At 42.3% G+C, this 16510-nt stretch overlaps 1 protein-coding gene across 1 annotated transcript in view; it reads right to left on the bottom strand.

Moving 5' to 3' along the window:
- DOCK5 (dedicator of cytokinesis 5) overlaps positions 1 to 16510 on the bottom strand; it is an 852732-nt gene that overhangs the window by 257567 nt on the left and 578655 nt on the right. Inside the window, exon 29 of the mRNA XM_078666602.1 lies at positions 529 to 623. Coding sequence (XP_078522728.1) covers positions 529 to 623 — 95 coding nt within the window. The remainder of the gene's footprint in view (positions 1 to 528; positions 624 to 16510) is intronic.

The raw sequence follows: 16510 nt of genomic DNA, 5'->3' as shown, positions 1-16510 counted from the left end.
CAGGCTCTCCACACCACTGGAGTCAAGCTATCCAGGCTGATGAAGGCTGATAGCCAGAAACCGGTCCTTGGATGCTTGATTCCGGTCTGGGAAAGACATGGCTTGGTAGTTCGGACTGGACTGTTCCCATGAGGCACAGGGTCAGAGCTGATTTTCATATAGCCAGTGTCTAACCCAGGGTGGTGTGGAGTGCAAAAAAACGATGGATTTAGGCCCAGATCTTTGTACTGGGTGAATGTATGACATTGTTCTACATTCTGTCCATCAACTGTGTTTTTTGCAATGACAGGGTTACCTAGCATTGCTCCATGAGGGATGAAACTAACAGATGGATTTTGAGAATAAACACTGATCATGTAAATTACTTCCCTTTAGATTAATCATGCCTAAAGACACTTTTAAGGACCAAAGTTAATCATTCATGGGATACAGGGTTGTAAAATACCAACTGCCAATAATCGTGGAACTAGTGTGAAATAATACACATTCTTCCCCAAGAGACCCACTCCTAGCAGTTCCCTGGTTCACCTGTTCTGCGTCATAGTCATCACCATCCAGTCACTCGCATAGACATTCTTCTCAATTAGGTCTTTAAACATGATAAATGTCTCCATCAGGAAGTCCTAGGGAGTAAAGTACAGAAAGTAAGAGTAGTGCAGTCACTGTAAAGATAAGACATTTAAATAAGGAGTTTGATCTACCTTCAAGATATTAGCATGTACAGAGGAGGTTAATGGTACTTCAAGGGCTTTGAGGTAGTGTCTCAATTCAAACTCATGCTTGAGTGCATGGAAATGCAAATAATCTACAGCTATGCTTACAGTACACATAAAAAAGTGAATGGTATAGACTATAGAGAATGGTGGACAGAAACAAAGCAGACTAGGACTGGTGAAGAAAAATTAAATAATGAACAGACAAATGAGAGCCTATGGAGAAAGGTAAATAGGAAACAAAGAAAATACTTAAAAATAGAATAAAAACAGAACAAACAAAGCAAAGAGAGTAGAGGTAGTGTAAGTCTGACCGACCAAAACAATGAATGTGTGATGAACAAGATAAATGAATCAAAGAAAGTAGAGAACAACAGTAACAGTAAATAAGGGAAAAGTAACAAGCCAGAATGGTGGAAGGATAAAGACAACTAAAAGAAAAAAAGGATAAAGAGAACTAAAAGAAAAGATTAAAAACATAAAAAACAAAAAGAAGGCAATAATGATAGAAACGAATAAAATAAAGCAGAAAAGGCAGAATAAATAATTCTAAACAAATAAGGAAACAGAAGCTGCAAGTAAGGCAGAAAGAATGAAAGAATTCCAGAAGACACGAATGATAAGGTACGGATGAAGAAAGACATGGCATATTGGCTGGTGTAAAGGGGGTTCCTGGACTCTCCGGACTGTGTTGCCAACAGGGGACTCTATCCCCCAACATCCTGTGTGCCTTGAGGCGCTGCTGCAGTCCCGTGCTGGGAAGGGGGCGAAGCCATCCTCAATGCGCTAAAAGCGTTTACTCCACTCCTGCGGCCTGAGGAATATTGGCTGTTTTAAAGGGGGTTCCAGGCCCCCGTAGACTGTGCTCTTAACAGGGAACTCTATCCCCCAATACACTGTGTGACTGGAGGCCCTGCTGCTGTCCCCTGCTGGGAAGGGGGCATGGCCACCCTCAACGCGCTAAAAGTTCATACTCCAATCCCGCAGCGCAGGACACGAAAGTGCTACGCTCTTGTATAGCATTTTAGGACCCTAGTGTGATTTTCCCGATTCATGCCCTTATATAGGTATGAATCACCTTGTCCTTATATAGGCATAGAAATCATAACCATATTTAGACATAGCTCATGCAGTCCAAATATGGCAAGGCTACTTCCACTAGTTCCGAAAATCCACAACGATTTCTTGAAAAACTCAGCTTCAGCAGCTAGGGATTCCCCTTGCTTGAATACTGACTTGTCCAAGAACTCATGGAATTTTCAAAGAACTGAGACTCTTTGATGGCGTTATTATGTCCACCTTTACATCAATCTCGGCACCTTCAAGGTATAAATATGCCCACACTTGCCATAGCAAACACACGGTGGTTTGGAGCAGTTCGACTATCTACTTGCCAGACGCATCCTGCTACAGCAAGTGCCGAAGGAAGCCGACACTCCAGCAGACGCACTGAGAGAGACGCTGTCTTTTCTCTTGCCGAGAAATCCAGCTCCAGTGTTTCCAAGCTACCCTTGCGGGTTGTTGGGAAATTGAGTACTGAGACTGACTTCCTTCATTCTAAAACCAAGGTATGGAGCTGATAAGACCCTAAGAGAAATCTTGGATAGATTCTTGGCAAAAAGAATACTAAATTTATGCTACACCTCACTTACTTCTTCCCTGGTACTAGTCTAAGGTTAGGTACAATCGGGGTAGGCGTATTTTAGAAGCACCAATTGAGTACTTTTTAGCCTTTTGTTATTTTCGTATGTATTTATCAATGGTCTAGGAACCATACAATGATTTTACAGTATTATTTTATAATACTCTTTTTACTGTACGCATTTTACTTCGCAACAAGTCTTAAGATTGTAGCAGTTCATTTCTTCTGCTTGAGAAAGCAGACTGTTCAATAAATAAATAAATAAATACTTTTATTGAAAAAGCCCGTCTCTCTATTTCTCTGCAACTCTGGTGAAACGAAGCATGCACGAATGACTGAGTAAAATATCCATCTATTGTTTCCACGACTCTGAAGATCAGTTTTACCTTGGGGAAACAAAGATGTCATATTTATGCGGTTGTCAGAAACTAATCCCTTCTTGTGAACTCAAGAAAGTTTCTAGTGACCTGTGAGGTAGCTGGCACTCACAATTAATTCTAATATATTCGATAGCGACCTAGTAGACATAAGTCCTACGTCACATCTATAGGATATATTATTCCAATGCGCAGTCTATTGGGAATATAGGAACTACACTATATGGCGCCCAACGTTTGGTAAGGCACTAATTTAACGCTATATACTAGAGTAACTCAGTCGTGCTTTTCACAGAGACCCCTTTATCCCGTAAAATACTCCAATAGACATCTGGAGTGGGTTAAAGGATAAAACCCGCCAAAACTGAGTAGGACGAAAAATCGTATGTATTAGTTTTGGTTTGTTCAACGTTGAAGGATACAGTGTTCCAAAATGTGTGCACCTTATCTTTATTTTTCCTTGAAACTTGCTCTGCAAAACTTTAACAAAATGTCAGACGAAGATAATCCCGGAGGCAGTGGAACTGCAGTAAATGCAACCCAACCGGGGTTAGACATTACAGGCTTCCAACAAAATGACCCGGATGCTATAATCATCCCAGAAAATGTAAGGAAAACAATAGCTATAAAGCTTATAGAAAATTGCCTATTACCGAGAGGTGGTAGGGTTATATTTGTCATAGAGGCACATGAATATCGGCAGACAGAGGTATTCTATTCATGAATTATCTTTCCACAAGCAAATCCAACAACACACGTGTTCCACTTCTATAAAATAGAGGAACATCCAGCGGAATACATTCCTTTCGAGGACATTGAAATTCCACTAACTTACCAAGAGCATCAGCTATGGTTTAAAGGCGCCCTACAACATCAAAATCACATTACCAGGCTCGGTCCACTAGGTAGACCAGGAGAAACATGGCCGGTACTAGCTAGCTATACACCACATCCTGCCATAGAACAAATGACAGGTCCAGAACTGTTAGCTCAGTTAAAACAATTAATCAAAATACATAAGACAATTGGTACAATATGTCATGCGGACACTAACCGTCCAACCTTCCATCAGAATTCCACAACAAACCCTACATCAAGGGAACGCAAACAAAATTACACCACAGACCATACAATCAGTCACTGGTAAATTACCCACAAAAAGGGAACAAATTCCATTCTGGTTAGCTCAGAAAATTACTCAGATCGAGGCAGTATTTTCGGATAGTACACCTCATGAGAAACACAGGATTCTAACGATATGTTTACCAATGGGGATCGCACCACACCCGGAGAACTGTGACACTTGGGGTACAGTCTTTGCTGCAATCTACACAAAGACCCATGGTGTTCCGTCCATGGCGGTAATATCAGACGTCCTGAAACAGATTCAAAATTAATACGGGGCAGAACCTGCTTTAAATCTCGGTATGAAGTTAATGAAAGATTTCAAACAGGTCTCAGCTATAATATTAGCAAATATTAAAGGTGAAGCAGCATCCGTGGCAATCCGCCAACAACTAAAAGAACTTGATGTAACTGACCAACCATATGAACTGTCCAGAATAATAGAAAAATCATATGAAGAACTATGAAGAGATAGTTTGGGAGGGAAATCAGTAAAGCCCGAACTAACAGAAAATCCTGAAAAAGTTTTTAGCAAAAACACACTCACTACTCCTAAAAAGAAGTGGGAAAATACTAGACAGACACTTCCTAAAGAGAAGCGTTCTTAATCCAGAGTAAGGTCTCCTCTGAAAAGAGGTATAACCTCAGAAACAGGGAAAATTTGAGAAAACCTGATAGATATCAAGATAGACGATCAGAACACAAGGAAGAACGCGTGAAGTCCAAAGACGATCAACACGTTCCGAAAAATAAGAAAACTCAATTTACCAAAAAGAAGGTAGCAAGTCTTAAAATCAGACATGCCGAGGATCTTGAGGACACAACTCAAGAACGGGGAGTGGGCCCAGACAATGCTGGACAGCGCAGCCGAGGTTACCATAGCTCGCAAGATCCTGAAGGATCATCTGGAGACAGTGGACCTGAATGAAGGCATTCAGGTTGAAACTGCAGATACCAGGGTTAGTGTACCACATAAGTTATATGAAGTAACACTCCGAATAGAGGGGGATATAACTAGGAAAATAAAAGCACTCTTTTGGGAAAAACTATTTAAGGTTATGACATTCATCTGGCTGAAAAAGACTGGCCACCTGAATTTGTCAGGTAGTGCCCACATGGCGAAGAGATCATTATGCCAGCCTTCTCAAACCATATTCCGATTCATAAAAAATACACCTATGCCAGAAAATGGGCTGTGGCCCAGGCACCAGCATTATACAAAAATCATGTGGGATGGGATGAGGTTCCTCCTCACCATAAGTTCCAGCTAAAAAATCAACCAACTGCTCAGAAGCAGTATCCAGTTAAATAAGAATCTAAAAAGCAGGTCAGGGAGATCCTAGATCAACTTGAATACCAAGGGGTGATTGAAACATGCACCTCATCCATGAACAATCCTTTGTTTCCTGTCTCCAAACCAGACAATACATATCGTCTAGTTTTGGACTACAGACATTTAAATTCTTGTTGCAAAACCTTTGCAGTACAAAATGCACACAGTGCAGCACTGATGAATAACATAGTGCGCAAAAAATATAAAATGACATTAGATATTTCAAAAGGTTTCTTCTGTCAAAATATCGCACCTGAAAGCAGGTACTTGACCGCTTTCTCAATCAAGGGGATACAAAGACACTTCTATCGTCTCCCCCAGGGATTCAAGAATAGTCCTGGGTTATTTTCAGCCAGAGTAACATATGATGATGAGGCATTATCTTATGTCGATGACATCTGTCTTACAGACGATGATTTGGACAGGCACTTGAACAGGGTGAACACCATAATACCTGGATTCGCCTCTGAAGGGTATAAATTAAACTTTAAACAAGCATTTACAATGCAATGGTCTCGGCATTATTAAAGGTAGAGCTATTGGCATTGCTCATGAAATTTGTTTTCATTTTTTTTTTAAAACATAAATAAATGGTATTGTCATTTACAATGGCAATAGGTGAGCATTAGAGAGTAGTAGAGAGTATTCGCAGACACAGAGCCACACGCACACACACAGCCACGCGCACACACTCACACAGACAGAGCCACTTACACACACACAGACGGATACACGTACACACACACACAGACAGAGCTATGTATACCCTCACACACACACAGACAGAGCCACGCACACACGCAGACAGAGCCACGCACACACACTAAAGTTGAGGTGGTGCTTTGATGTTGAGGTGGTGTTGAGTGATGCTATTGTAGTCCATAGTGAGGCTGTGGTGGTAGTGAGGCATGGTGAGGTGGTGGTGTTGTGGTTGGCGCTGAGTTCTGTTTAACTGGTGTTTTGAGGAGATGCTTGCTTGATTCTGGAGGTGATGTTGCGCTGTAGGGTATAGAGATTGTATAAATTACACAATGCATTTACAAGCCTCATTAATGAACTCCGCACACTAATTACTATCACCGGCTCCAAAAGCCCCCACCCCCCTTCAAGCCTCCAGGACAGGCAGCAGCCTGGTCTCCTAACAAATCCAATGAAAGATTCAACAGAATGATAATTCCTCCACATTCCCCCTCAAGCAAAGTTATGAATTTCTACCAGCTGACCTAACCCCTCGTGTGTTGGGGTTTAGGATAGGATATAATGAACAGGAGGATTTTTTTGTTCGGGCGTGCGCCAAATAATGACTTATTGGGTTCTCCTTAAAAGAAATGTCTGAACACAACTTCTCTGGCTATGCTCCCAAAACCATTGTCTTATTCGCTGGCGAGTGGCCTCTTTCTCCTGGTCTTGGTCCAGGCTTTGATTGTCCTAGTCTGGCAGAGGCTCAATGTACCAGAAGCCGCTGTGTTATACATAGAAATCCATTTTGCAGGTTTTGACAGGTACAACATTGTGGAGTGATCAAAGATTTAAATATTTATTTAATAGCCCAAATGTGCATTGAAGATTGAGCAATTCTTTTAGACAGACCGCTTGTAGTAAAGTAGCTTTGTAGGGCGGGCGGCGAGGCAGTTGCCATCTCTCAGTGCGTGATCAGTGTCTCATGTTAAAGTAACACCACATGCAGTGATACTTTGCTAAATGTCTCTGTTTCACTGCAGGCACAAGTGTTGATTGGTGCCTTGTAAGAACTCCAGTGGTGTTGTCCGTTCTAGTTACTGTGTTTGTAGAGTAATTGTATATGTTTGCTTTAGATTGCACTACCTACAGAGTGACACCATGTACTACATAAGTCTGATCTGCATTCAAGTGTTAAGAAGGAGGCTTCGTTTTTTTGCTTGCTGGGTGCTTTGTGTTTCCTGTTTAGATATTTGTCGACAATCAAATATGCATGTATGATTGGACAATATACCAAGCATCCATGTGCTGTCTGTGATATCGTGAATGCAGCTGTTGCAAGGGTCATGGTCACGTAAAAAACCTGTGTACTGTGCAGACACGTGGGTAAAGGAGAAGCATGTGTCAAAGGTCATCTGCACATTCATACGCTGTTATCCACATGATTCGATAGGCCTCCTTCCCGTCCATATCATCTGTGCCTTTCTCAAGGGATTCACTAGACTGTGTTTTTGCTTTGTTTTAGGTATATTTAGAGAGTTTGGAGGAGCACGGTGCGTGCACAATATTGTGAAATACCCGCAGTGCAGAGAGCACGCACTGACAATCATACAGCAGCTCGTGCTGTCCCTAAGTGGGGAGGACGACATGGGCACTCTTCTGGGACGACCAGTGTCTGAGCTCATGGCAGACTCGCCCAGCTCTATTGTTGTTGTGGAATTGGGTACTTATCCAGCTTGTTGGTTTGTATAGAAGGAGCTTCTTTTTGTTTCCTTTTGACAGATTTTTCAGTGGGAGTGTGGTCTCCACGGTTGTGCACTGTGTCTGCTCACTTTCCCAGTCTCCGCGACTCCCACTCAAAGGTTACTCTGCGCTCGATGTAGGGCACCCGAGCACTTCCTCTGGCACCCCTTGCTACAAACAGTGTCAGGAGTGTTAATGCCGGCCCCAGGGAGAGGCCAGGGCAGGCAGGCTTCTGTGGCCCCTGGGGGGCAGGTGCAAGGGCTGTGCCCTTCCAGAGGCGAGACGTCCAGGAGAGACCTTAAAAAGAGACCGCCAGGAGCACAGGTGGAGAGACCAAGGGGACAGGGAGAGAAGAGAGGAGGGGAGGGGTGTGCGGTGAGAGGGGGGAGCACGGATAACTCAGGAGAAAGAGGATATACAGAGTGAGGGGCAGAGAGAAGAAGAGCACGGAACACGGATGAAAGAAAGGGGAGAAAGAAAGCAGTGAGACGGAAAAGAGTGAGGCAGGGAAGAGGAGGAGAAACTGGGAATCGAGAGAGAAAGAAGAGATGGCGAGGCAGAGAGAAAGATGAGAATTAGAGGGGAGAAGGAAAATCAAATGGAAGAGAGACTGCAGCAAAAAAGACGGGAAAGAAGAGAGGGGGTAGAGCTATGAAGGATGTGGCACCCGGGAGGGATATAAGTTCATGTATTCAATAAAAAACGAGTGAGGGAAGGGGCGACTGAAGCAACACAGAGTAATTCACAAAGTATTGGAAAGTACCTACCAAAGCAACGTGGACAGTGAAGTGCTGAACAATAGCGGCTGTGAAGACTGCTGAAGGAACACCAATCGGCTTCCAAAGCACCCGAATCAGTGATTCAGCTGGATCGGCGGCCGCGATATGCAGACTTAAGGTATAAGGCCGCATTAAAAGACGAGCACAGCGCTGGGACAGCGGTCCGTATCCGAATGCGAGGGCGGTGAGGACCGAGGAGCATACACTCAATGCTTTGTGGTATGGGGGCGCTGAGACTGCGGCCTGAATCCGGAGGAGGGGGGCGGCAGAGTCTGTGGGCCATACACCCAGTGTATCTGCAGTGCAGTTAACAGGACTGAACAAGCATCGCGCCTTGCCGATAACGTTTCTGGATCCCCAGGAAGTGATTGGCTGCTGGAGCACCTATAAGGCAACGGATGCAGCGTACTGCATTGGCACACACATTTGGGGCATCAGACTAAGGGCTGGAGAGGAAGGGAAATGAAACGAAACAGGCATACTGGGGCCGGCCGCGCTCGGACTGACTGAGGGTGAAGGCGTGTAGCGACCGGGAGCGCGGACGGCCCACAGAACAGCAAAAAACAAGAAAAAGAAATGGCGCCCGCCAGCTTCCGATTTTTTCCGGATTCGTGGGCGTGGTTTTGCTGTTTTGAGTGACGGACAACGTCACTGTCTAAAGAACTTACTTTTATATATATATAAAATAGGAGAGAGCCAAAAGCAGAGGCGGGAATAATAGTCCGACTAAGTAACATAAAATCTCGGACTTCCGGTTCTGCCTTCGGCAGACCGGATATTACCGAGACCGAAAAAATCAAGAATTGCCCATCTTAACGTCCTATTCTTAGGATACAAACTTTCAAGTGAAGGCAAAAGCCTGGCATCAAACTTTTTAGAGAAATGTGCGCTGCTCCAACCTCCAAAAACGCTGACAAACTTACAGTCAGTTCTAGGATTCCTGAATTTCAGAAGAATTTACATTTTAAACTACGCAGAAAGGGTTAAACCTCTCTACAAATTAATCAAACCTGATTTCAAACCTACTAATTGGACTCTAAAACACACAGAAATTTTGCGTTCAGTGCAAACAGACATGTTAGCAACAACACATTTACAGACACGAGTAAATGAACGAAACCTTGTTATCCGAATCATCTCAGGGAGATGCGGATTCACATACCTAACCTTTAATGAAGGTGAAAAGGTACCACTAGCTTACAAATCACATTTGTACACACAAGGTGAAATGAAATTCACTTCAACAGAAAAAATTCTGACAGCGGTTCAATTTGCAGTAGCAAGAGAGAGAGCACTCGCACAGGGTAAAGGCATAAAAGTTGTTACTCCTGTATCTGCCTTAGAGGAAGTGACAAAGGCAAGCATTCCGTATGCAAAAGCTTTACATCCAAGATGGATACAATGGGTTAATTCTCTCGCTGCAACAGACGTTGAATGCATTTTTGACCCCTACTTGAAGACTCAAGAATTTCTCCAATACGAACAAGAATGTCCTCTGCCCACTGAAATTCTGCCTCTAGAACATTACGGATGTATAATTTATACAGACGGATCTGTACAACCCGCAATTGGGGGAAAACAAGCATATATCGGCACATACGCAATCGGCACGCTACATTCTGACCAGGGTCCTGCTTTTAGCTCTAGGGCTTACAAGGAGGCCATGGCCAGCTTGGGTGTTGCATTGCGGTACTCTAGTCCATTCCATCCTGAGGAAAATGCGGTTTTGAAATGGAAAAAACGTGACATCAAGCAATCTGTAACAGGAAGGGTATTAGGTTCTGGAGACGGGTGGGTCAAACATCTAATAAATGTCCAACGTAGTCTTAATAACCTGCCAGGAAGTTCTCTGGGTGGAATCACTAAATATGAAATCCTTTTTGGTACTAGAATGTTGATCGAAGACCTCGATCGTCATACTTCAGTGGTAGAACAAAAACCCTTTGATATCAAAGATCGTTTGGCTGTTTTACAGGACTTAAATGAAAAAAGAAGAAGTCTAAGCAACACCGTGCAAAAGCAAATGACCACTGAAGAAAAACCACCTGCCCTAGCAAGACTTGTCTGAATTCCAAAGAGTGGGGATCTGGTCAAGGAAAAAATTGCGGATAAGAAGGAATTTGGGCCTTCTTACAGAAAACCAGTACCTGTACTAGCAGTCCATGGATCAAGAACAGTGTTACTGCCGGCCCTTGCTGGAAGAAAGGAGAACCGGTCCATATCAATTTACCTGGTAAAACCCCACCATGTGGCCGATAATAAGTAGTAGGCCCAGTGGACTCAAAAGATGTAGCAGACGACCAAATCTTGCTACCATCCAAGAGGTTCAAACTGAAAGACTCATCACTTTTGAAGAATCTGCAGTGAGAAAAGAAGGACTGTGCCACAAAGCCATGGAACTTGTGCCTCTTGAAACCCAAATAACAGTTTGTCAAGAAACTTCCGTCTACAATGATGTAGCACCTGACTATACTAACATGTCAAGGGAACAAGCAGCTCCAGCGATTTCAAATAATCCGGATGCAAACCAATCATTGACAGAACGTACTCTGGCTATTTCATCAACTTTGATACCTTTTCTGAGGATCCAAGTAAGCCTGAAACAACTCCAACAAACAAAACTTTCAAGGAATAAGTAAAAGAACTTTTTCACCAGCTTGCAAATACATATCTGGTTTCACCATGGGTTGAACTTTGGATTGTGTTGGGTATGACTTTGTCTACTACTATGGCTCATTCTTGTTTTAAGTTTGCGAAAGCTAATAGATGGAACATATAGTAAAATGGACACAACAAGTAAGAACATCAACTTGCTCCTGAAGCCACACAACTCATTTCATCGTGAACAAAGAGACCTGTCATCAGTAAACATCACAGCCGTTCCTCTACCTGGTGGTATTGGGATAGAACGGATTATGACATTTATGGCCCTGTCCAGCTGCTGAAGATTCCACACCAATTTAAGGTTTCCTTGAGTGATTTTGTTTCACCAAGCACATTTTCTGATGATTGGGACTTTGAAACTGTTAATAACATGATGGCAGACTTAGAAGTGTCAGCAAAATTTGCAAAACATGAATACTTAGATGGTTCATCAAATTATGAAGAAATGTATTGTAATCTTTTTGGTCATCATTATTTGCACAAATCTGCAAACCCTAGAAATGTTTTTACTTATAATCAATGGGAATATTATCCGACGCCACCAAAAGGTAGCTCAAAAACATTTTATGAAACATTTCCATACTTTACAGGTTTTAATGTCAAAAATCCAGAAACTTTTTATTTTAAAAATGTTAATAAGACAGGCATGAAAAGTATGTCTAATACTAAGCAAATTTATTCGGCGGCCTTTTATGCTCAATTGTCCACATTCGGTTTTGACTTTTGGAAAGACAACATTGAGACAAAAACTGTCTGGGGCACAAAAGACTGGCAGGTACAAGGTTTAGAAGCATTATTCAGAGCCTGCATCATCCCAGAACAAATAATGTTCTTAAATGAAACTGTTCAACAGACATCTTGTCTTGGCCTGGCTAAGATAAAAGATTTAAACAAATCGTCCATACCTAAGCCCACACCTGATAGTAATAGAACTACAGATGAGGAGGTAGACGTAAATTATATTTTACAACAAAACAGAACTAATCCTGATTGGAAAAAATGGTTAATCTGGCCCACAGACATGAATAACTGTCAATATAGATTCCTGAACAAGACACAAGGGTTTACAGTAACTAGGCCAGATCCAAGATAAGTCCAGAGACAACATCCAGGGATAACAACAACTTACAGTGTAGGAAAACTGTGCCTTGAGTGGCTACAAAAATCTGCACTCCCAGATATAAAACAACACTTAACTTTACTTAAAGAAGGCATTGATTTGAGAGAATTCTTACTTGGACCTCGCAAACAACGTCATAAACGTTTCATATACGCCGGTATATACGCTGCTTATAATGAAGCATGGAAAGTCACACAAATGGAAACTGCAGAACGAATACAAGAAATTGATCATATTAATTTAGAGAAAGCTCTCTCTGTAGTTGACAATGGGTTAACAACTCGTTCGTCCAGAATTTATTCTTTGGACAGCATTGTATCCTCTGCCATAGACATAATGGAACAGGACTTGCTAATGTTACAACATGGCCAGTCTCAGTTACATTCTATAATGCTACTAGGCTGAACGTTACAAAACCTTCGCTCAGGCTATGGGCCTTGGCGTCTAATCAACACCACTTCATTGTTTACTGGATTAAATCTCTTTGGTACAGAGGGGAGCAGACTATACGGTGCTGAGCATAGAAAAACTGGAGAGATTACCATTAACCGTTTCTGAGAAACCAGCCGTTGAATGGATAATACATAGCACCATTACGATACCAGTGACGATATTCCAGTTTCAATATTGCTTAAAACAAATGCCAGCAGGCCTGTATGAAAGGTTGGGTAAAGAATAAATAAAGTCGACCTGGGATTTACCATACACACACAAATGTTGCAGTGGGGAAAAGGAGGTATTGCTTAGTGGTAAAAATTGTAAAACAACATTGAGCGGTACACTTTTTTGTCAAGGCATTAATTTACATAGAGCCTGTGATGGTTCTTCAAACAACTTATCATGCCACCTGCAGGGTTCCCCCGCAGCAGTGATAGATCCAATTTTTAGGCAGCTATCCAATTGGAGCAACATAATGTTGAATGATCACAGCTGTTGTGGAATGATGCCAGGAATAGCCTATCTCGTTAGTGTGTCAGCCAGGGTCACTTGCTGTATGCAAGTATTGTTTCCTAAAACTAAAACAGATGGGGAGTTGCCACTATGGCCTTCACTGAACATCTCTTCTATACGAATTGATACTTTAAGCAGAATGGATGCCATTCTTTTACAAAAAACTGTGCCACTGACCTCGTCCAGAGAGACGTATGATCTGCAAGGTCCTCTGCCGAGATACATGCCTTATTATCAACAAACTGCCCGATACATTTCGCAGAAATGTTAGATCGTATCTTAAACATGTCTGATACCAGTGGTATTGTACATGTATTTAAGACAATTTTTTCAGGACTGTTAGCACCCTTTGAAGCAGTCCTAGGCATTTTTCCTAACTTCGTGCACTCTGTGTTCGGCGGCCTGCCTCTCATCGTGGGACTCGTAGCAGGGATACTATTTTTGTTCCTCCTACTCCGTTATGGCAAGCCAGGTCAGCAGTGATACCCAGATTACCATGGAGAAGGCTTTTCTGGCAATGCAGTATCGTGAGCGCATAACACAGATTCTTGGCTTGACTCGTTTGAGAGATCTGAATATAACGTGGTTCCTATCATTCAGACCAATCTGGCAAGATTGCATCTTACCTGTTCTACGATGTCTGCTTTGTGGAGAGGAATGCGTGTTGGATATCTGTCTAACACTTCCATCAGCACTTCCAACGGATGTTGACGGCTTACTGGGTCTGATAATGGCTCATGTATTGTGTTGCCCCCAACGGCTACCAATCCTGATGACGGCATTCATAGAGATCTCACCGGCAATTCCAGCTGAAGGTGAGATATGCGGACCATCAGGCACACAGATACCATCTACTGCAAACATTGCTAATGCGACTGACGCGGACGGCGATGCTTCACATCTGTGTACGATTGATCTAAAAAAATGAAGTGGTTCAAGTTTCATCTACTGTGGTAGACGATTTCTTTGCCAGCCTTGACGATTTAATGTTTTCTCCTGACACCGAGAATAACTTTTAAAGTTAGCACACAACGTTCTATCAGCTTTGAATTTGACCTTCGTTTTTTCAAAACAAAAACGTCTAACTTTGGAACTCTATTTTTCTATGATTTGATTTTTTCCAAAAAATGAACTTTGGCACAAAGCAATCTGCTTAAAGTAGAACTATTCTTAGAGAACACGACTTCTTTGAATACTTCCTAGAAACAATATTTACCTAATCCAGAAACCAAAACAGTTTATATATTCTGCTATGGGATGGTCTCGACTTTTTCTTTTCTGTAACTAAGAGCCATTCCATAAATATAATTTTCGTGACTCATACAGTTAGCATTTCCTATATCATATAATATGGTTACAATTAAATCATTGCTTTTAAATGTGTACTGTACAAATGCTCATTTTATGCGTACAACCATTTTCAAATGCAAGTTTTTTGTATTTTTGGGTAAGATTATAAACACATGCTTTAGATATGTTTTAGTGCTTACATTTAGTAATGTCGAACATAATAAAGTGGAGTGGGTGTAAAGCATTTTAGGACCCTAGTGTAATTTTCCAGATTCATGCCCTTATACAGGTATAAATCACATTGTCCTTATATAGGCATAGAATTCATAACCATATTTAGACATAGCTCATGCAGTCCAAATACGGCATGGCTACTTCCACTAGTTCTGAAAATCCACAACGATTTCTTGGCAATCTCGGCTTCAGCAGCTAGGGACTTCCCCTTGCTTGAATACGGACTTGTCCAAGAACTCATGGAGTTTTCAAAGAACTGAGACTCTTTGATGACGTTATTATGTCAACCTTTACGTCAATCTCGGCACCTTCAAGGTATAAATATGCCCACACTTGCCATAGCAAACACAAGGTGGTTTGGAGCAATTCGACTATCTACTTGCCCGACGCATCCTGCTACAGCAAGTTACAAAGGAAGCCGCCCCTCCAGCAGACGCACTGAGAGAGATGCTGTCTTTTCTCTTGCCGAGAAATCCAGCTCCAGTGTTTCCAAGCTACCCTTGCGGGTTGTTGGGAAATCGAGTCCTGAGACTGACCTCCTTCATTCTAAAACCAAGGTACGGAGCTGATTAGACCCTAAGAGAAATCTTGGATAGATTCTTGCCAAAAAGAATACTAAATTTATGCTACACCTCACTTACATCTTTCCTAGTACTAGACTCAGCTTAGGTACATCGAGGTAGGCGTATTTTAGACGCATCAGTTGAGTACTTTTTAGCCTTTTGTTATTTATGTATGCAATAATCTTTGGTCTAGGAACCAAACAATGCTTTTACAGTATTATTTTATAATACTCTTATTACTGTAAGCATTATGCTTCGCAACAAGTCTTAAGATTGTAGCAGTTCATTTCTTCTGCATGAGAAAGAAGACTGTTCAATAAATACTTCTATTGAAAACGCCCGTCTCTCTATTTCTCTGCAACTCTGGTGAAACGAAGCATGCACGAATGACTGAGTAAAATATCTATCTATTGTTTCCATGACTCTGAAGATCCGTTTTATCTTGGGGAAACAAAGTTGTCATGTTTATGCGTTGTCAGAAACTAATCCCTTCTTGTGAACTCGAGAAAGTTTCTAGTGACCTCTGAGCTAGCTGGCACTCACAATTAAGTCTAATATATTTGATAGCGACCTAGTAGACATAAGTCCTACATCACATCTATAGGATATATTATTCCAATGCGCAGAGCCTATTGGGAATATAGGAACTACACTACAACGCTGGGGTGAAGCTTGGGCCAAGAGCGAGCCAGTCTTTGCCCATCCGCAGCTGGGATGGGCCATCCCCTTAACGCCACTGGATCAAGGGTGAGTGTTTTTATATATTTGAGCAAGCATTTCAAAGTATACCATTTGGCACTCACTGGTTTGTGCTCGGACGCTTTCTGTTCTTTTCCCTATGTGAGGTACGACATGTGAAGAGGGACTTATGGACAAATGGAAGCGTGCTGGTGGGCCGCAAACAGTTACCCCATCCCCAAACCGACATCTATAGGTGGGATGCTGAAGAGAATTATAGGGGTTGTATCAACGGAAATCGAACTGACAGAAGGTTGTCCAAGGATGCCCGAATGACCTCGCAACTGCACTTACCAAACAACCCACTCGACTCAGCTGCTCTTATGGGTTTTCCTGAGGCTGCCTCTAGTGTGGTTAATGAGGCTCTTGATCAAAAGTCCAGTGTTCTAAATGTGGCACTTTGCCCTGATGTATGTCCCCCAGAGTGCCAACAAAAAGCGAAAAGATCTAGGAGGTAACCGCAGAACAAACCCCAGCAGCTTAGTGCCCAAGTTGCAATTTCTTCAAATAGCTCAGTGGTTGAACAGTCCCTTTGCAAAACTGGAAAGGGTTCTGCTTTT

Source organism: Lissotriton helveticus, chromosome 11 (assembly GCF_964261635.1).
Source record: "Lissotriton helveticus chromosome 11, aLisHel1.1, whole genome shotgun sequence".
Taxonomy (NCBI): domain Eukaryota; kingdom Metazoa; phylum Chordata; class Amphibia; order Caudata; family Salamandridae; genus Lissotriton; species Lissotriton helveticus.
The sequence above is the reverse complement of the archived record's forward strand: the minus strand, read 5'-3'. Positions and strand labels throughout refer to the sequence as shown.